At 38.8% G+C, this 22929-nt stretch overlaps 1 protein-coding gene and 1 pseudogene across 1 annotated transcript; one reads left to right on the top strand and one right to left on the bottom strand.

The window, feature by feature from the left end:
- Positions 1-3747: 3747 nt before the first annotated feature.
- On the top strand, positions 3748-4821 carry LOC113005967. The gene has a single exon (XM_026141889.2). The coding sequence runs from the start codon at positions 3748-3750 to the stop codon at positions 4819-4821; it is 1074 nt and encodes a 357-aa protein (XP_025997674.2).
- A 9741-nt stretch (positions 4822-14562) lies between these two features.
- On the bottom strand, positions 14563-22302 carry LOC113006007 (annotated as a pseudogene).
- Between the last annotated feature and the right edge of the window lie 627 nt (positions 22303-22929).

Genomic DNA, 22929 nt, shown 5'->3' with positions numbered 1-22929 from the left:
AAATTATTGATTCCAAAGCCAAGAATGTTGCGAAGCGCTGAAATCATTAGTTTTCGATTTCAAGCGATCAGTTCTTGGCTTTGGAGTCAACATGTTGTTGTTTGCCGATCGGAGCGGAGCCGTGAGCTCGGTCTAGCGTCCGCGTGATCGCGCACGTGGTCGCGCGATGCGCGCGGTAGCCGACCAATTGACATTCGATACGCGACGATCTCGCGTATTCGAACGGCTAAGTCCGGCACGACTTGTTCCTTGAGAAACCGTGAAAAGTTTCACGTGAGACCCACGGGAACGGATCGTGTCGCAGGCTATACAGGCTCCCGCAACCGGCGGGAGTGCGCTTTTTCGTAGTCGAATTCCGAGGAGTAAGCGTATCGTAGTAATTTAAATCGAATATCTCAGTGCGAAATAAGAGTTATATTTTTCAAAACGCTACAAGCGCATTAACGGAAATTTTTCGGGCATCTCCATCACGCCAAGTTGCATCGGTGCTAGTTCGCGTACCAGTGCCGTGCAGCAAACATTCTGGTCCTTCGATCCGGATCATTCCGCCGGCGCGTGCAGTGCATTAGTGACACTCGTGGTGACTTCGTTTCTCAGTACCTTTCGGAGTACAACTACCTGTGAGCTGTAGACTGAAAAGATGAGCATGGATTTTGAAAGTGCCGTTCGACTGCAAGTCAAACTGCGTGGCCGTATCGCCAACGCGGTGGAGAACATGCAAAAGCTTGGTGCCGCGAACATTACAGTCGATGTGATCGAGAATCGGCTCCAGTTCCTCGACAAAAATTGGGAAAGGTTCGAGGCCAGGCACGTAGAATTATATAGTAAGTACTGGGATGATCACGAGGACAGCGATTATTTTCGCGACGATTACGCGGCCAAAACCAAGGAAGTTTATTTGTCGCAACTCACCGCGTTTACCACGTTACGACGCTCGCTCGTCGGGAACACTGCGGAAGCGGAACCGCGATCGCCCGCGAATGAGCCTCCGCTGTTACCTTCATACGCTCCTCGCACGACCTTGCCCAAGATTACCGTGCCGCACTTCTCGGGCAAGTTCGAAAATTGGCCATCATTTCGCGACCTTTTTCGCTCGATCATCGGGAACGATCGGCATCTTTCCGACGTCGAGAAGCTGCATTATTTGCGAACATGCTTAGAGAAGGAAGCCGCCTCGCTCATTAAACCGCTGCCTATCGTAGGCGAAAATTACCAACGGGCTTGGACTCGGCTTCAGGAGTACTATGAAAACAAGCGCCTGTTAGTTCGCTCGTGTTACGCGAATTTTTTCTCGCACGGCAAGATGAAAAACGATTCGGCGAGTGAGTTGCGAAGGCTCTATCTGGGAGCCACCGGAACGATTGACAACCTCGAGTGCATCGGCCAATCACTAATTGCGAGGATTTTTTTGTTCACTCCGTGGTCGATCGACTTGATCCGAGTTCGCGTCTCGATTGGGAGGAACTGCTCCGAGATTGTACGGATCCGCCGTCATACGCAGAGTTAAAATTATTTCTGGAGCAGCGGCTGCGAGTGCTGGAGGCAGTGCAACCGCCAAAGCCAGAGAGCAGCGTAACGAAGGCCACTTTTGGCGACGCAAAGGCGACACGCGTTCACCACGTGAAGGGCCAAGAGCAGAAGCGGAGCCGTTGCCCACTGTGTAAAGCCGAGCATTTCCTGATGCAATGCGAAGCATACCGGAAGAAAACTCCTCCAGAGCGCATGCAGTACGGGGGAGAGACTTTGTTGCAATTGTCTCGGGTCACGTCAGGGAAGCGAATGTCCATCAAGGAGATCGTGCGCGGTGTGCGGGGAACGTCATTATTCCTCTCTGCACGATGTCTCCCGCGAAGTCGCACTCGCGAGCACGTCGCATCACGCCGGCCGACCGGCGCACGAGCCGGCAACCGCGCTGCTGGCTCGTATCCGCGTGATCGACCGTTTCGGAGGGGAACAGGCGACTCGCGCGCTTGTCGATCCTGGCGCAGAAACCTCTCTCATCACCGAGGCCTTGGCGCAGCGATTAAGATTGCCGCGCTCTCGTGCTGCTCACGCGATTTTCGGTGTTTGCGAAGTACAGACAGCTGTTTCGCGGGGAAAAGTGAAGCTCGCTTATACTTCGCGCCTGGGCGGAGCAACGGTGACGATCAAGGCGCTCGTGGTGCCTCGCCTTACCATTTACACCAGCGACGCCAGTGGCAGCGCCGGCGACTGGTCACATCTGCGCGGACTGGAGTTGGCTGACCCTGACTACCTAGCCAATGATCCCATCGAAGTGCTGTTCGGCGTCAGTGCCTGTGCTGCTATTCTCCGCGACGGCCTTCGACGTGGAGGTCCGAACCAGCCTATTGGACAAAGGACTATTTTAGGTTGGATAATATCGGGTGACCTCACGGACGAGGATAAGGACGGGCCTCCTTGCTCGAGCTCGCTGCAGTGCTCCGTAGGAGACGACATGTCACTAAGCGTGCGCCGTTTCTGGGAGCAGGAGGAGCTTCCGTCCGCAACGACCATTCCACTTACCCCCGATGAGCAGGCGTCGGAAGACCACTTCGTCAAGACTGATCGTCGCTTGCAAGATGGGCGGTACGTTGTGAGCCTCCCGCTGATGGAGTCTCTACCGGATTTCTCGAGCTCTCGCACCACGGCGCTTCGCGTCTTAACGCACGTCGAAAGACGACTCAACCGCGACGCGACCATGAGGACGATGTACACCTAGTTCCTGCGACAGTACGAGGATCTGCAACACATGTCACTTGCTAACCTCGCCTGATCGCCTCGCCAGTCGAACGTGCTATCTCCCTCATCATGGCGTGCTGCGTGCTGCAAGCGCCTCCACCAAATTGAGAGTCGTCTTTAATGGCTCTTCTAGCCTCGCTTCCGGTGGGTCCCTAAATGAACATCTCCTTCCGGGACCAAACCTGCTGCCAGCCCTAGCAGACGTTCTCCTCCGGTGGCGTGCGTATAAGTACGTCATAGCCTCGGACATCGAGAAGATGTTCAGGCAAATCCAGGTTTATCAGGCCGATCGTGACCTGCAACGTATTCTCTGGCGTCACAACAGGACCGACGACGTCAGAGAATATTAGCTCAACACGGTTACCTACGTTCTCGCCTGCGCTCCGTTCTTGGCCGTGAGAACTCTCAGGCAGTTGGCCGATGGAGAGCGCTTATCCCCTCGGAGCGGCGACCCTACGGCGGGACGTCTAGATGGATGACGTCCTCACCGGCGCTGCCACATACAAGGAAGCGAAAGAGGTCCAACGGCAGCTGGCACGCATCTGCTCGGCGGGCGAATTCCCCCTGAAGAAGTGGTCGGCGAACGATGCCGCCCTTCTGGCGGAAATCCCGTCAGCCGACCGGCTGACATCAACCTCTCTTTCGTGGCTACCTCTCAAAAGCCATCCTACTTTCGGGTTGCAATGGCACCCGACTTCAGATCACTTTACCTTCTCATTTAGTGAAGTTTCAGAAGCAGTTCCCACGAAGCGCTCCGTTCTTTTTCAGACTGCCCGAATGTTTGATCCGTTTGGATGGCTGGCTCCCGCCGTGGTCCCCGAGCCAAGATTCCCATTTTCCAGAAACCAAACGGGGGGCCCCTTCAAGGGTTCTTGGCTGGGACGACCCGTTGGCTGACGCAGACGGGCCCCTTTCTTGGGAAGGCCGGGTTTCCCCGTCCCGAACTCCAACCTGGGTGCGGCGGATTCGCGGGGTGCCAAGGTTTGGTTTGCGGTGGGTCCTCCGATCATGTTTCCAGCTGGAGCCTCCCCACGGAGTTTGCGGACGCTTCCGAGCGGGCGTGGCCAATCGCGGCGGTCGGCTGTTGGAGGTGGAGGAGTGTCTCTCAACGTGGACGAGCTAGAGGCTGCTCGCCTGTCTTTGATACAACTGACGCAGTCAGTTTGGTGGGAACGGCGGCTGGTCGCGGTCAGGCGTGGTCAGGCGCTGCCGAAGAGAAGCTCTCTGGTCAAGCTGAGCCCGTTCCTGGACGATCAGGGCATTCTGCGAGTGGGCAGACGATTGCGGCACTCGCTGTTGTCATACGACGAGAAGCATCCCGTGATTCTACCGAGGAGGGCTCATCTGACGCGGCTCGTCATCGAGGACTGCCACCGCGCAGCGTTGCACGGTGGAACTCAGGCGACCTTGGGCCTGATCCGACACCGGTACTGGATCCCTGGGGGGAGAGCGGCAGTTAAGGCCGCCAGCCACCGTTGTCTGCCTTGTGTGCGATGGCGGGCGGCAACGCCGACGCAGAGAATGGCCGATCTCCCGCGACCTCGCGTAGTTCCATCTCGACCCTTCCTCCATGCAGGGGTCAACTACGCGGGGCCAGTCATGCTGCGGACAAGCCGGGGGCGGAGGCATAAAGCGTACAAGGCCTTCGTAGCCGTGTTCGTGTGCCTGAGCTCTCGCGCCGTACATCTAGAAGTCGTTTCTAACTACTCGTCAGAGGCGTTTCTCGCGGCCTTGAAACGCTTCACTTCTCGTCGAGGACTGTGCCATACCCTGTATTCTGACTGCGGTACTAATTTTGTAGGTGCCGATCGTCAATTGCGCGACCTTTTTGCAGACAGCACCGTGGAAGGTAGGCGAGTAGCGGACGGCTTGAGCAACCAGGGAATACGGTGGCGCTTTAATCCACCTGCGGCGCCTCACTTTGGTGGTCTCTGGGAGGCTGCCGTCAAATCTATGAAGCATCACTTCCGGCGGGTGCTAGGTGAGACCACTCTCACCTTCGAGGAGATGACGACGCTTCTCGCGCAGGTGAAGGCCTGCATGAATTCGAGGCCGTTGCAGGCCCTCTCGGATGACCTGTAGGACTTAGCCGCTCTCACCCCGGGCCACTTCCTCGTGGGATCGGCCATCAATACCGTGCCGGAGCCATCCTTACGGGACGAACCCGCTGGCCGCCTCGGCCGGTGGCAACTAGTGCAGCGTATGCAGGATCAGCTATGGGACAAGTGATCCCAAGAATACCTCCACGCTCTCAGCCATCGATCAAAGTGATGGACAACCAAATCCGACATCGAAGGGTCGCCTGTGTCTACTGAGAAGCGAGATCAACCCTCCGACCAAATGGCCTCTTGCGTGAGTCATTAGCGTGCGTTCATGCAACGATGGGCGAGTCCGCGTCGTAACAGTGCGTACGGCGACTTCCGAGCTTACTCGTCCTGTCGCTAAGCTGGTACTTCTACCAGTGTCGTCGTCCGGCGATTGCGAAGCCGGTACCAATTAGTCTTTGACCACATCAACGACGGCGGGTGGAATGTTGCGGAACGCCGCAATTTTCAGCTTCTATCCGAATCATTGATTCCAAAGCCAAGAATGCTGCGAAGCGCTGAAATCATTAGTTTTCGATTTCAAGCAATCAGTTCTTGGCTTTGGAGTCAACATGTTGTTGTTTGCCGATCGGAGCGGAACCGTGAGATCGGTCTAGCTTCCGCGTGATCGCGCACGTGGTCGCGCAATGCGCGCGGTAGCCGACCAATTGACGTTCGATACGCGACGATCTCGCGTATTCAAACGGCTAAGCCAGGCACGACTTGTTCCTTGAGAAACCGTAAAAAGTTTCACGTGAGACCCTCAGGAACGGATCGTGTCGCAGGCTATATAGGCTCCCGCAACCGGCGGGAGCGCGCTTTTTCGTAGTTGAATTCCGAGGAGTAAACGTATCGTGGTAAATTAAATCGAATATCTCAGTGCGAAATAAGAGTTATATTTTTCAAAATGCTACAAGCGCATTAACGGAAATCTTTCAGGCATCTCCATCACGCCAAGTTGCATCGGTGCTAGTTCGCGTACCAATGCCGTGCAGCGAACATTTGTATATATTAATAGATCACTTACCGCTAATTACTGATTCTAAATCACTCGTAGACCATATACTAGATGGAGACAAAAGCACTGATGCTTGTGAAGATGGTACTTGTGGAGATGGTGTTCGTGAATATGGTTCTTGTACAGACAGTATTTGAGGAGACGTTGTTCGTGGAAACCGTACTTGCAAAGATGGTGCTCGTGGAGACAGTACTTGTGAAAACACTATTTGTGAAGACAGTAATCGTGGAGAGGTTACTTCTGGAGACAGTGCTTGTGGAGATAGCACTTGTGCGGACAATATTTGAGGAGATACTGCTTGTGGAGACGGTGTTGATCTTGCTGATAACAAAGGTGATGGTAATGACAAAGGTAAAATAAATATTGGAGAAGAGGAAATTTCTTCAATGGTCTTTTCCATTTTGTTTGAGCTGTAATTACTGGTAGTCCTGAAACACCGTAATACATACCATTACCAAATATCACAATATCAATTAATAGGCTAATTTAATTTGTAAATAACAATTATATACCTTCGAGGCGTGATGTGATCCACTAAGAATAAACAAATATTGTAAAATTGCCATTTTGGTACGTATAAAGACTTTGTTCCTTGCCCAGATCTTCCTTTCAGAGATGCTTCAACTTTTCGTCTTTCCTTATCAAATCGCTGGCAAATACTGTACCACATTTTGGCGGCATCTTTTCCTATTGATAACAGAAATGAAAACTTGTAGTAATAATTTAACTTAACCTTACCGTGACAGGTAAACATATTGAGTGATTTAATTATATACATCTCACCTGACATTTGTTTCGACAAATTAAAACCAATATTCTCCCAAGCTAGATCTTTACAAAAATCTTTGCCAGCATATCTTTTCAAGTTTTTTGTATATAAAGCGGGATTTGCCTTGACAAAAACGATCAATTCCTGCTTTAGTAATGTATCTTGTTCATCATCATCGTCGTTCTCTATCTCGTCAATCATATTTTCTTCAAATGCTTCTTTAGACATTGCACTATTTATTAAAAAACGACTTACAAGGGGAGGATCAGGTGAGTCACCTTGGGATTTTGATCCCAATTTTTTTAGTTATTCTGGAGACGAAAAAAAAGTTTACATCTCCCAGAGTTTGATCGAATAGGCCTTAGTTTCGAAATAATAAATTTGTGAAAATTGGCTATACTGCGGCGCGCCATATGAGCCTTCCCGGTAATTGTTCTTTCAACCAGTGCAGTCGGTTCCATACGTTAGGTGCTTGCTTCACAATTGTAAGATTCAGGTTCGCTCCCGTATGTGTGCAATATTTTTTTTTTTTTTTTTTTAAATAAATGTATTTATTTATCTTGATGGTATTGATATAGTATGCAAATTTCTAAAATAGAAAATTTAATTTAATATCACTTTCTTAACATTAATTTAATTTGAAGGAAATTTGAATTTAAGTAATAATATTTGAAATAATGAATAGGTAATAATATTAATAATAATATATAATTTAGTTGAAATGGATATCATATAAAGGCAACGTATCTAAACTTTCAAATTGTTTAAATTTAACACTGGTATTCTTCTTCTACGATTAATTATTTTAAAAACTTGAATTTCAAGATACTGTTAATATTATTTCCAATTAAATTTTAAATTAAACAATTTGAAAATTTAGATACATTGCCTTTATATGTTATCCATTTCAAATAACTTATTATTATTATTATTATTACCTATTTATTATTTCAAATATTATTACTTGAATTCAAATTCCCTTCAAATTAAATTTAAATTAATATTTAGAAAGTAATATTAAATTAAATTTTCTATTTTAGAAATTTGCATACTATATCAATATCATCAAGATAAAGAAATACGCTTATTAAAAATATATATATATATATATATTGCACATATCCGTGAGCGAAACCGGATCTTACGATTGTGAAGCAAGCACCTAACGCACGGAGCCGACTGTATTGGTTGGGAAAACATTTACCGGGAAGGCTCATATAACGCGCCGAGGTATGACCAATTTTCACAAATTTATTATTTTGTAACTAAGGCCTATTCGATCAAACACCGAGAAATGTAAACTTTTTTTACGTCTCCAGAATAACTAAAAAAATTGGGATCAAAATCCCAGGATGACTCACCTGATCCTTCCCTTGTCAATTAAAAAATGATTAAATAAATATTGCGCACAATAATCCCAAACAAAAGTGACGCAAGGCAACGCAAGACGCTTGCCGTAGGCTGTAAGCAGTATCGAAATGAAAATGATTCATTTCGCTTACGGCTACTGCTACGATCTTAAAAACCGGAATTACATCACTTACAACCTACTGTTACGACCTAAAACTCTCCATTGTAGATGGATCTTTAAGGTAAATCGGGGGAAGATATCTTATGCCTTTCTTCAGATATAATTTCATGTTATGAAATTAAACGACGAATAATTAATATAATATTTTTGAAACCTTTATTTATTCGTACTAATAATACAATTCAAATTTCGACATTCTAGATTTTTGAGAAAAAAAATTAGGTAAATACTTTAAAACTGACATTGTGCCCAACATATATGGGTAAAATGCCACCTCCTATAAAGGAAGATGTTACAACTATTTAAATAGTATGACATAATAGAAACTTGCATGTTTATCTAGACTAGATAATCAAGTTTAAATCACAAACATACAAAAATAAGTGACAAAATATAAATGAGCAATTAAGGTATCAAATTCTAACATTTTCATACTTTTATAAGGTTAAACAGCATTTCACAAATTTAAAATGTTTAGAATTATACTAATTTTTATTTTTTAAACCATTTTAATGAAGGTGTCAAGCTCGAACACTTATGATTTGTATAAACTATATCTTACCCCTAAGAGAAGATATCCCTGCAGCTTGTACACATGTAACGATTTCACAAAATATTATCTATAACAACCAAGATACATGACTATAATACAGTCACCAGAAGAATAAACGATATACATGTTAAACTCGTAAGGATGCAACTTAAAACTTCCCACTTAAATATAAAAGAACCTTTGTAAATGAGTCCTCTCATGGATACGGAAGGCAAACTAATTGGCATGGCGTACATAAACCAGCAAAGATATTTTTGCACACCCTCCAACGGCCACATAGTTCCTACTATTTTAAATAAATTAATTATGTTTATAAATAAATTATGTAGAAGAGAAGATGGTAATATGGTAATAACCTATTTTCATTTTATTGAACAACTTGGTTTATAATCAATATTTTATATTGAAACTGGAACGATCATTTTAACAAATTCTAGGCTTAAAGTAATAAAATATATTTATTACTTAAGATGTGATTTATAAAAATGTGATGCACTGCATAATCGGTGGAAGAAAGAAAGTAGTGGTAATATGGATAACGCAAAATTAATTTTTAAAAAATTATTTTAGTTAAAAAAGACACAAAATACTTTGTTACAAAATTATATACTTGTCTATCGTTTAGAACTTTTCTGCGTTCAAAGACTTTAAAGATATTATAAGAAATATCATTTTATCTCTGTTTAATATTAAACAACAAACATAAAATGATATCTCAATGTTTCTGAACATTACTCTTTAGAGTAACAATCGATTTATCGAAGAAATATTTTGATATAATAAATGTTTTAATTAAAAAATCATATTAACAAAATTCCATGTTATTGTTTAACTCTGCGTAACTCAAAGAGTGTACAGCCAAATAAAAAGTTAAATAACAAATAATACTCAAGTATACTCACATTTGTGTGATAATAAGCTCAAGATAACATTGAGGAAGTATATGTAATTAAGGGCTAAAATGTACCTTGAAAAAGTTTAGAAATGTTCAAAAGTAAAAATGCTTTATAACAATTGTTATAAGTGATTGTGTATTGGCATATTAACACCATGATAAAAAAGCGGCGGACTACTAATTAAACCATTCCATAAACAATTGTTAGAATTTATCAAGAGGCGCGGTCGCGTCTCGTTCCAATTCAAAAAAAAGCGAGAAAGACCGACGCCTCTTTTACGCGAGTCAGCGAGTTCAAGCTTAACGAGATTATCAGATCTCAGCAACGGCTAAACCGATCAAGTTCAAAGTCGTCTCATTCGATAGCTTGGGAAAAATTGCATATATAAAAGTGTTTTTATTTTTTCTCTCCGTGCCGTACAAGCGGAGATATCGAGATGCAAATTCTAATTTCTACATTTTTCTGTAAGATACGTCTCCTTGGTCGTCGCCCCCAGGAATTCTCCCTTTCACATTTTCGACACAGTGTGGCGCTCGCTACTACACTATCAGTAAAGTCACTAGATTAATAAAGTACCGCAATTTATTTAGCTCATTTTGGGTCCAAGGATTGGCACATTAAAACGTGAAATATGTAAAATGTATTTAATAAGAAAGTATACTAAAACATTAATAAATTAATTTACAATGGTCACACGTATGATCGTTAGAACGTTTTATTATTATTGTTCAATACGCGTTAACGTTATACATGCCTATTTCGAATAAATTTAAATTAATATATTTGTTTTTAAGGTAAAATTTTGGATGTGTGCTATCATAAATTTTGTAGTTTAAATACAAAAATTTGGATGATGGCACAAATCCACAATTACTTAAAAAAAAATATATTAAATTTAAATTTATTGAATTTCGGGATATTTATTAACGCGTTTAACACGTTTTATTTCTAATAAAACGCAATAAACAATCAGATCTAAGCATCCATTCTCACGGTAAAATTTAAATTTATTAATTTTTGTATACATTTTTTTATTTAAATTTCACTTTATACATTTCCACGATTTTGGCCCAAAACCTTGGACCAAAATTGGCTTATGAAATTTCGGTACTTTATTAATCTAGTGACTTTACACTATCAGCATCTATGCGATCACGTGATGCACAATGTGATGTGCATCACGTGACCGCGATCATGATTGCGCGTATGACAGGTTTCCTAACCTGTAACCTGAATCGTCAATAATATCTCGGTTTGCGAGGCAAACGACACATTTTTCTGCCGAATTCTTTCGCGTGGTGTAAAAATGTGTTGAATAAGCTTATTATTAATGAATATGTGCACTTAAAAATATATATTTTGAATTAACTAGAGTCAATATTATTATATATTATACTCCTACGAGTGCTACGTATAAAATTTTTCGAGTGTCATAAGAAGATATGATTTACAAAGTGCACATGAATATGGTAATGAAACGAAGTTAATTAGATCGGATGCACCTTATTAAATCTATTTTTATCTTTCTATCTTTCTCCAATGCATATTTACCTTTCTCAGCAAAAATGTAGTTTGCTTTCTCAGGTCTGCCTCTAAGTCATGCTTTTTTAATTTTAGCGTTAATGTAAATGTATATTTTTAATGAATTGACGTTTGATACAAGTATCAAATAATTGAATAAAGATATAAAAATGATTCCAATGCCTGGTGTACGTGTAATTTTACAAGTTGAGTCTCAGAGGCCTCAACGCTGCGTGTACTTTCTGGTTTCAGAAATTTGTAATTGGATTAATTAATAAGTAAAGTAAGTACATTTTGAATCCTGTTTATTACAAAAGTTAATAAAATAAGTGTAACTTTTACAATGTATTTAGAGTTTACTAAAAACTAGTTAAAATAATACATGATATTAAATATGCTCGCTGTGTTACAAAATGAATTATCTTTTATAAGAAAAAATATGTTTTATATAACGCTCAAAAATATTATTAAATATTAGGTAACAGCGAGATTAACACATATTATTTATTTACAATTAACATTTATTTTGTAACACAGCGAGCATATTTAATATCATGTATTATTTTAACTAGTTTAGTGAACTCAATATATATTGTAAGAGCTACACTTAACTTTGTTAACTTTAATAAACAGGATTTAAAATATACTTACCATACTTATTAATTAATCTAGTTACAAATTTCTAAATTCAGAGAGAATACGCAGCGTTGAGACCTCTGAGACTCAACTTGTAAAATTACAGATATTTTTATATCTTTATTCGATCATTTGACACTTGTTTCAAACGTCAATTCATTCAAAATATACATTTACATTATGCTAGAGTTAAAAAAGTATGACTTAGAGGTAGACCTGAGAAAAAGCAAACCACATTTTTGTTGGGAAAAATATACAATGGAGAAAGATAGAAAGATAAAAATAAAGTTAATAAGGCTGATGCAATCTAATTAGCTATGTTTCATTATCATATTCATATGCACTTTGTCAAACATATCTTATGACACTTGAAAAATTTTATACGTAGCATTCGTAGGAGTATAATATAATATTGACTCTAGTTAATGCCAAATATATATTTTTAACTGCATATATTTATTAATAATACACTTATCCAACACGTTTTTGTACGAGACAAACGAATTCGGCTGAAAAAAGTGCATAATATATAATCTTGTCTATACAAGAGACATATTATTTATTGTGGATGGGAGTTGAGGTTAATTATAATCACGTAAGCAGTTTTTGATTTGCTTGGTGTGTGTATATATATAGTGTGTGTGTGTGTGTGTACACACACACACACACACACACACACATTATAATCTTACTTGTAAGTTGAAATCATGACATCACAAAAAATAAATATATTGCTTAATATATTAATATATTAAGCAATATATCACTACAAAAACGCGTGATATCAGTGCAATATTACCTTTTCAAAAAAAGGTAAAAAAAAGGTGCCAATTTATGTGTGTGCGCGCGCACCTTATCTATAATTTTTTTTAATAACTCAAGGGGTACTATTTTTTAATTCAATCTAAATGTATTTTTTCCAAAAAATGTATGAAATCTTTAAATTGCGCCAATTATAAAGAGAATATATTGTTGTTTGAAATAACTATTGTATTACTTTTAACGAATAAAATGCAAGTAATAGTATATTTATTTTTTAAGTAAAACCCAAGTAGCGGTATCTTTAATTCCTTTTTAAATAAAATTCAAGTGATACTGTCTGTGTATTTTTTTAAAACATTTTTCTGTTTTAACCTAAGTGGATGTACTTAATTTAAAAAAGTTTCAATGAAATATGTAACATTTAATCTCATAGAATTAAACAGAAATGAGAATGTTTTATTAAAATAAAAATTTTTAAACTGCAAAAAATTGGCGCTGCTAAATGTCTAACTATAATCTAAATAAAATGTTGTAAAACAGCAGCGCCAATTTTTGTAGTTTAAAAATTTTTTATTTCAATAAAACATTCTCATTTCTGTTTAATTCTTTGAGATTAAATGTTACATATTTCATTGAAACTTTTTTAAATTAAGTACATCCACTTAGGTTAAAACAGAAAAATGTTTCAATAAAAATACACAGACAGTATCACTTGAATTTTATTTAAACAGGAATTAAAGATACCGCTACTTGGGTTTTACTTAAAAAATAAATATACTATCACTTGCATTTTATTCGTTAAAAGTAATACAATAGTTATTTCAAACAACAATATATTCTCTTTATAATTGGCGCAATTTAAAGATTTCATACATTTTTTGGAAAAAATACATTTAGATTGAATTAAAAAATAGTACGACTTGAGTTTTTAAAAAAAATTATAGGTAAGGTGCGCGCGCACACACATAAATTGGCATCTTTTTTTACCTTTTTTTGAAAAGGTAATTTTTCACTTAATAACGGGGATAATGGGGGTCATAATGTCCAGAGTAGTCATAATACCTTATTCTCCTCTACATATAATGATAACTTGGTTAACGTGACACAATCTTTAGCGAGATGTAATTAATGTTAATTTTCACTAATTTTCACTAATTTGTCAAAACTCTTTATGTTGCTATTATATTATTAATGCAATGTGTCACTACGTACGTGTGTGATAAAGGAATTTAAATTTACAGAAATAATAAATTTAATAATCGATACGATTTGTTACTATTTAGCAATATTAAATTGAAATATAATAGCAATTTTCATGTAACAGATAAAATGATGACTTACCGCTAACTATTAGTAGCAGGAGAAAACTTCCAGCCAAAAAGAAATGCGCCACGGCGTGATTTTTGGACCAAACAGATTTAAATAAACCTAAGGTATTAAAATGAATAATTGATGTAATCTCCTGCAATTTCTAAACTGCTGCTACGTGCTTTTTTTTATAAATCATGTAGAATACCTACTCACCCAATATCAATTCGCAAAAACCGCTGAGAAATACGACAAAGAATATGAGGAATATCGATCCATTATAATCCGTACTTAATAGAACAAAGAATATGAGAATTAACAGGATGGTATCGATAAGTGCGTTTAAACTCTGGTAAAGAATGTGAAATAGCAAGATTTCTTCTGTCCTGACTCCTAATGCATATTTACATTTGTATTATTGTAATAAAAATAAAAAGATAAAAAGTAGTTGTAAAATTAATTTTAGATTAGAGTCTAAATTACCTTGGACCGCACTTCGGTTCCAGAGAACTTCTGACCGATCTGCGAGTATCAGGTCGGTAGAGTTTGTGACACTCAAATAGAAGATAAATCTGCAGAAGGAAAAGTAGTTTAGAAAGAGCAATTGATTTTATTTGTTATCTTGGTCTGATTTTTGCTTACGCTAATATGGCTGACGGTATCGCGAAATCTTTATAATTGTAGTCACTTTTACCATAAATAGGATCTTCAAACTGAAAATGGATTGGAATTTTATATTCTTATTTTAGTTCTGCACAATAGAGATATATAAATTATAATATAAAATAATAGTAATAATAATATATACTTTAATGGGTAGTTCAACCAATTTTATCGAATATTTGCAATCTCTCATAATATCCTGAAGAACTTCCATAAAACGCTTGGATAGCTTTCTCTGTATAAAAAGCCCAGTTTGTGTATCTGCAACAAAAAAACATTTTAAATTTGAAAATATAGTTTAAATAGATTTTTTCTACGCGCGCGCACACACACAAATTCGATATGGGATAAATGTCCTGTAGATATAAATAACGTACCACTCATATCGAGGTTAATTGTAATTTCACTGGCTTTAAGATTGGAATCACTCGTGTGAAGTTGATATTGTATTCGGTTTTGCAGACCTTTGGAAAAGTTTTGATTAAAGTGCATTACACCACAGAGTTTTCTATTTTGTACATCACGTTTCGCTTCAGATGAGTCGTGATGATATTCCTGAAAGCAAAGTATTGATAAGAATCATTTAGATTTTATTATTATTCTTATTCTTTCTTAAACCTAGAGTTTTACTATGGGTAAATTTTCACTCAGATGCTAATTCAAGTTTAGTACAACTTTGATTAAAATTTTGATATCTTAAAATAATAACATTTTGTTTACATTAAAATAGAGTCAGTTGTTTTAACATCTTACAACCTGAAAATAAACGAAAAGTATAAAAAACTCAATTTTGTGAATGAACATTCACCCAGAATAATGTAAAAAGGCATGAATAGCAAACTCTAGTGTTAATTTATATTACAAAACAAAACTTCTTAGTTCATTTAGGAATAAATCCGTGGGAGAAACACTAAAAAACAAAAATTTATTTTAATCATATACATATCGACTACATTAATCTTTAAGTCACCTTTATCGCGATAGAATCATTAAAATGATACAGAAATCTGCAGCTGAGATTATTAAAGATGCAGATGCTTTCGTTGTTCCAAACATTGACAATATTGCTGCCTAAATCACAATTGCCAGCTTCTTCGTTGATTATACCAATTTTGATACCCTTCAGATCTCCACCAACAGCAAAAGAGAATGCGATGGATAGAATTAGCAAGAAGAAATAGTGGAAAATGAGGTCTCTGGAAAAACATAGTATTTACAACAAATTAAATATAAGATAGGCAGAGACGGTCATAGCAAGATCTTTATGATAAAATAATGTTTCAAATGTTTTTATTTATTTTAAGCTGCGTGCAATTACTTTCGGTTTCAAACACAGCTCTTGAAAATAAAACATAATTAAATTAAAAATCAACTTATTAATACTACTAATTTGCATTTATAAAATTTCCTCACACCGAAAAAAGTAAAAAAATCTTTTTGTTGCAAAAAAATTGCCATGTCCATGGTTTGAACCTGGTTCCGCCAACTCTCCGAAAACGGTTTAACCAGTTCGATTATCGAGGCACTTGATAATATTTTTCGCAATGAGTGTTATTCAAAGAATGTCTTTAAAGACTTACGTGTAAAGCCGTATAGATTCAAGATTGCAAATTATATACTCGTTGTTGCCTTATATTTAATTTGTTGTATACAATTCGCGATATTGAATCAATATATATTATTTATTATTATTATGAAATGTGCAGCGATTAATATTGCGATTTGTGAATTTTTTGAAATTTAATATCTCGTTCATATAATTCAATGAGGTAAAGTGAAGAGAACGGCAAAATTTGAAATTGAAATAATTGTGATTTTGTGAAAATGTGTCTTGTGCAGAGAAATTAATGACTAATAAATACTTTCGAGTAATTACGGATACATTGGATGTGATTCTTTGCTATTAAAGCTTTGAACCTTTTCAATTTCGAAACTTGACCTCCCGAAATTGCTTTGTTCTCGGAGATTCTCTTAACAATATATTTGTGTTATAAAATATATTTGTGTCAATATATTTGTGTTATAAAATAATGCAAATTTACATAATTTTAAAAAGCAATAAAAATAGCATATGTTATTTCCGTATATACTTTTGTTGGTTCAAATTTATCATGAGACAGTACATTGCTACTGGTAGTCTCCGGCAATCTTTCATTTAAGATAATCTCTTTATCCTCTTTATCCTCTTTATCCTGGGTAACGGATAGTACCTCGAAAGCTTTCTCTAAGGATAAGTATTGTTCCCGTAATTTATTCGGTGCCGATTCCGCCAACACCTTACCTTTTCTCATCAAACCGATCTGCGGATTATTGAAGTTACACAATTTTTACTTATCACGACTGAATTTTTGTTACTAGGAAAAAAATTATTTTTTAACGTTCAAGATGTTTTATTGCAGTCTCTTTATACGGATATTTTAGAAATTTTCAGGATTAATTTAAACAAATTAATAAAACCGAGACTTACTTTATTTGCGTCTTTAGTCTCTTCGATATAATGAGTCGTAATCAACACAGTGACGCCTTCCTCCTTTGTGAGCTTCATTATATACGTCCAAATACTGTAAAGAAAATGTGTATCCAACGTTTTGATTTATTACTCTTTCTGCTTATCGCGTCTAAAAAAAAAAAAAAAATCTACTCACCTCTCCCTTAAAAGTAGATCTAAACCCACAGTGGGTTCGTCCAAAATTAAAATTCGGGATTGTGGATCACCGCGCAGGCAAAGGAAAGCCTTCTTTGTTCGCCTCCACTCATATTCTTCACTAAGCGATCTAACGGAGGTAACTTAAGAAACTCCGAGAAAAAAGTCTGTTTTGCTCCTTAAAATAAAATGAAAAAGTTGTAAAATGTTGAAACTTGATGAAATATCTCGCGAACGAATAATTCGAAATACAAACCGTTCGAAATACATTTTCTTGAAAGTATTTTATAAAGGACAGCAGTTGTTATTATTTATTTTGCCATGTGAACCTTATCAATCGCGAAGTCGTAACCGAAAATTGTAAAATGTATACTTTAATTTAATTCTATTGATGTTATTAAATTCTGTTCAATATTCGATAATTCAAGTAATAATTCTATTTCATCAATTTCACGCGTTCAGTACGAAAACCTTCGAATCGGGCATTTGACCAAGTTTCAAACAATAGTCTCGTTAATCCTATAAGCATTTCTTTTTTTATCCAATTTACGGACGAGAGAAAGTCAGCGATTAATTCCTCTAAAATATTTGTCAGTCCGATAAGGTCTCTCATTCGTTCATATTAATAGATACTTGAGAGAACAACAGAGAGGCGCCGCAGCGCCAACAAACGAGTTTCCCGCAAATAATCATTTTCCCCCGACTCGCTGTCGTCCAACGTTCGATTTGCTTTTGGCTCGATTCGCTCATAAGGCGCTACATCAAAGAGAATTCGTGCGCGATATAGATATGTACGCTAAGTGTGTACTCAGCTTTACGCGACACGATTCGCGAATAAACTTCTCAGTATACACGCGACATACTACAACGACTATTAGTATATACTCTTTTGGTACTCTACCGATTTCCTCATCTTCTAGCTCGTTGATCCTGCCGAAGTAATAGAAGGCATCGCTTATGGAGAATTCTCCTGCCAAAGAGATATCTTGCGGCATATAACCCACTTGAGGCCCAGGGACGCAGGAGCCCTTGCTGCCTGGAATTTCCCCCAAGACCCATACCTCTCCGCTGTTAAAATATTGAAGTCCGACAATGCAAGAGAACAGGGTGGTTTTGTCGCATCCACTAGCTCGCAATAGTCCGTATCTGGATTAAGAAAAGGTTTCGTTTACGTACCTCATTTCATTTTAGATGACGTTCTAACAAACAGACGGCGCATAAAGTCGCAAACTTTTCCTTTAATCTGACTATAAACGATTCTATAATCGTTCTCCAGTATATGGACTCTCTTTTAAAATCCCGACTTATCTGTTCATCTATCTATTCACGTTCGCACTTTACCGAACAATAATAGCATTTATAGTTTCCTTCGTGATATTCTAAATGGACTTGAAACGAATGGCAAACACGATCTGTTAATAAAGTGCTGATCACAATCTCATTGCTTCGATTATTAAATCATTAACTTTCTAGTGCGCCTTCAAATTTATGCGTATGTGTCTAACGTTGCACAACGTTAAATACATACCTGACTTATTTTTATTTTCTCATCAAAATCTTAATTTTAATAAATTAAACGAGTATTTGCCTAGGTAAGAGTTATAATTACAAAATCAAACGAACTCACCGAGTGAAGTTCGATTTGAATTATGCTTGTGGTTTTGTCCGTATGGACAATTATACTGTAGTAGTGTTCCTGCTACACGTTGTCACCAACAGTTTAAAATAGGCGCCAAAAAAGAAAGGTGGCGCCTTGATCGGATACTCGCGCCTTCAGTCTCCTACGGTTCTATTCCGTTCCGCCATATCATTTGTTCAGACAATAAAGCAAATCGCCTAAATAAATTCCAAGATTGGGTGAAAAATTCTATAGGGGGAAAAGGTCCATACGGACAAAACCACAAGCATAATTCAAATCGAACTTTACTCGGTGAGTTTGTTTTATTTTATAATTATGCTCTGTGGTTTTGTCCGTATGGACAATTATACTGTAGATGTTCAGAAGGCGATTTGCGTTCTGAAGAAAGAGAAGAAAACTAGATTCTTCTCGCTGGTTTTTCTGTTTATTAAACATCTTAGTACAAAAAATTATATCTTATCGATATTTCTTGTTAGTAACTGAATAGAAAGAAAAGACAAAACTTTTTTCGCAGGTGCCCGAGTAACTTCAAGTACTCCTGCTCTTATCTATAAAATCTCACCTATAAGGAGTGAAAAATTTATCTATAAATCTTTCAAAATTCAGTAAGACCTATAGATATTTAAGGTTGTAGGACGGAATTGCTAAAATCTTCCGGATTTATAATTGGACGGTTATAAAAACGCGCGAAAATTTGGGATGACCCCGACTTGCAGCCCGTTTTATCAAATCTAAGGTTACCTTTTGGGCTGCCCGAGAAGTTGAAGCGTGGCGCGTACTGTGTGAAGTAAAGAAATCGGTCCTAACTACACAGTCTTCTAGGCTCGAACGTAACCAGCGGCTAATCGTCCGTTGACCAACGGTCCTATGAGGGCGAACAAAGGAAATAAAAAAGGAATCGTCCAAGAAAGTTTGTAGATTTTGGGTTACCTCTAAATAATGTTTGACTAATTTGTAAATGCGAAGACTTTCGTAACCTTTAAATGGAGAGAACGAGATAGACGGTTGTGAACAATCTAGGGCGGATGTTTCAATGCGCCCTGGTACCTTGATAACAAGTTTATCCCCCATAAAAATCTGAGATAGTTTAAAAGACGCAAGCGTCTGTACACGTTAACCGGTGCCCAAGGAGAGGAGTAGGACCAATTTCTTTGTAATAATATCAAATGAAAGCGAATCATGAGGGAACCAGGTGGCGAGTTTAGCCAGTACTGGTGCCGGATCCCAAATAAGGTCGTAACGAGGGCGAGAAGGTTTTTCAGGACTCCTACTCCTTTACAAAAGCGTTTTACTAACGCGTGATTTCCTATCTCATTATGCGTGATAAGAGAAATAGCGCTACGCATGGTGTTAATTGTTGAGTATGAATTTGCTTGTTACAGCTCTTGTGCTAAAAACTCTAAAAATTGTGCAGGGCTTGCGAAAGGAGAAATCGATATGGATTGGCAATAAAATCACCAGTCTTTCAAAGGCTTAGAGTATTGCTTAACTGTTGAATTAGATAGTGAGGCTAATGTAGCCTCCAGAGCCCTCTGCGAAACATCTCGATTTAGAAAGGCTAGCCGGATAAGCTCTCTGCCGCCAAGGAAAGAGTTTTCCATGCAGGGTGGTGGACTCTGAAAGGAGAAGAAAGCAAATTGTAAGATGGTGAAAATGTTATGGGCTCTCTGGTTAGAAGACGACAAAACAAGGGAAACTAGGCTTGTGAAGGCCATCAGGGCACTACCACAACCCCCTTCGCCTTATCGTTTATAATTTTCCGGAGGACCCGAGGTATTAAAATGAATGGCAAAAATGCAAAAAACCTTACACCTGACCAAGAAAATGTAAATGCACCTACTCCTATAGAGCCCGGATCTGGGAACCAAGATACGTAAATCGCACATTTCGCATTAATGATTGAAGCGAATAGGTCTATGTCAAAAGGGCCAAAATGAGACCGAATCATCAAAAAGGCGGCTTGTGATAAGGATCAGTATCTGGACTCACTATTCTAGATTCTCGATCAGCGATAGAATTATCGATCGAGGCAATATAAGATGCAAATAACAAAATATTGCGCTTTTCGCACCATGACCAGATTTGTTTTGCTAAGGCTGATAGATGCGGGTACTAAACAGAGCCAAAACGATTGATATATGATATCCCTGTCGTGTTGTCTATGCGGAGAAGGATGTTGCAATCAGAAAGATCCTCTGCAAAACATTTCAAACCATAAAAGGCGGCTTTTAGTTCGAGGAAGTTTATATGAGCGGATTTCTCACTCTCCGACCACCATCCTCGAGTATGCAACTCACTGCAAGAAGCGCCTCACCCCGTTAGGGATGCATTTAAAAATATCTCTCAAACTACTGCATTTGAACGGAATTTAAAATAAACCTGATTAGAATCCGATAAGATCTTAATCCACTTGGAATTCTTGGAACTCTTTAGCCAAGTGGAAAGAAGTTTTCATTTAAGCCATATAATTACCGTTTGCATCCCTTAATGCTGGAAATTTTTCTCTCTCAAATTCTTTAGTATACAGGAGTCCGTATTGCACCGCCGGACATATTGAAATTAACGAGCCGATCACGCTAGCGAAATCTTTAATTCGGCATCTAGATTTTCTTGAGAAATCGGAGATCATTTTAAGGAAAGGTAAGCGCCTTTTAGGAGGGATCGCAATCGACTGCGCCACGGAATTATAAATAAATCCCAAGTATTTTCAGGATTGTGCAGGGATAAGTTGCGATTTCAAAAAATTAATAAGGAAACCTAACGACGAAAGCAAGTTTATGGAAGCGTTTAGATTTCCCAAGCAGTTTTCCCGCGAGGACCCAAAAAGCAGAAAATCATCCAGACAGACAACCGAGCAAAATCCTTCATTCCGCAAACGGGTTAATACTGGTCTTAAAATCTTAGTAAATATATATGGTGCTGTAGAGAGCCCAAAAGGCAAGGCTGCGAACTAATACGTAACTCTACGCCACTGAAAGCGGAGAAAGCGGCGACTTCTGGGAGAGATTGGGACGAGTAAGTAAACGTCTTCCAAATCTATAGTCGTCATTCATGAATCATGGACCATCAATTGAATCACCATGCGCCAATCCTCTAACTGAAAATAAGGGGGAGATAAAAAATAATTCAAATCTTTTAAATTCAAGATAAAACACATTCCACCCGATGACTTTTCTATGAGAAAGATCTGTGATAAAAATTGATCCGCAGAGGGTGAAGTGGCTGTTATAGCACCCTTGGAAAGTAGAATTTCTTTATCGCAGGCCTCTGCCATGGTTGTAGAGAAATTTGGCTCTTGTAAACGATTACGAATAGGCGGTGGTGATGAGAAGGGTATTTCATAGCCTCGAATTCAATACCTCTGAATCCCGCGTTACCTTTTCCCACTGCAATATATATTTTGAAAGTTTACCGGCCGTTCTTACTTCTTCTAACGGTGAGAACGTGTCCGGGAGCGAGATCGATAGCGAGTGCTGCGGGATCGGTCCGACTTTGTCCTGGCCCCGTGCTGCGAACTGAGAGTGCTTGTTTTGACACATGGGCTTTGCGGTTTCCCTTATAGGTTAGGAACTGCTTTGTTGGTTATTGTTGACTGATTTGATAGCCTGTTTTAGTCAATGCACTAGATCCTGACGAAAATCTTGATAGATCCTTGCCTGCTTTTTCACAAGCTTGAGCTGACTTCAAAACTTCCGCAAAAAACGAGCCAAAGAGCCATTTGTCAACTGCGGATTGATCGGCTGCCAACTTACCCACAAATGGTAGACATGGTTTGATGACTAACTGTCTAGCTAGGGACAGCCTATACTGGTGGTCCGCCAATAGGTGGATGCCATCTGCCAATTTTGCAATAGCAGGTTTTACATTTGGCTGTAAAGGTCGATCTTGATAGGCTTTCAAGAGATCTGAAATTCCTGAGCCAAAAGCGTTGAGGCAAGCGCCTACTTGTAGCTGAGCCTTACATTGATATTCGTCCCGCTTTAAGACGCTATGATGTTTTAAAAAAACAAAAACGCCGACCTTATTTCGTTGTTTAACTTAGGGGGTCCAATATCTGCTAAACTTCCTATAAATTCAAATTTTGATAGCAGATTCATACGCAGCTCTTCTTTTAGACCCGAGCGAACCTCACTTTTAGTAGATTTGAAAACAGTATGGTCCCAGAG

The sequence above is a fragment of the Solenopsis invicta genome, unplaced genomic scaffold, assembly GCF_016802725.1.
Source record: "Solenopsis invicta isolate M01_SB unplaced genomic scaffold, UNIL_Sinv_3.0 scaffold_131, whole genome shotgun sequence".
NCBI lineage: Eukaryota > Metazoa > Arthropoda > Insecta > Hymenoptera > Formicidae > Solenopsis > Solenopsis invicta.
The sequence above is the reverse complement of the archived record's forward strand: the minus strand, read 5'-3'. Positions and strand labels throughout refer to the sequence as shown.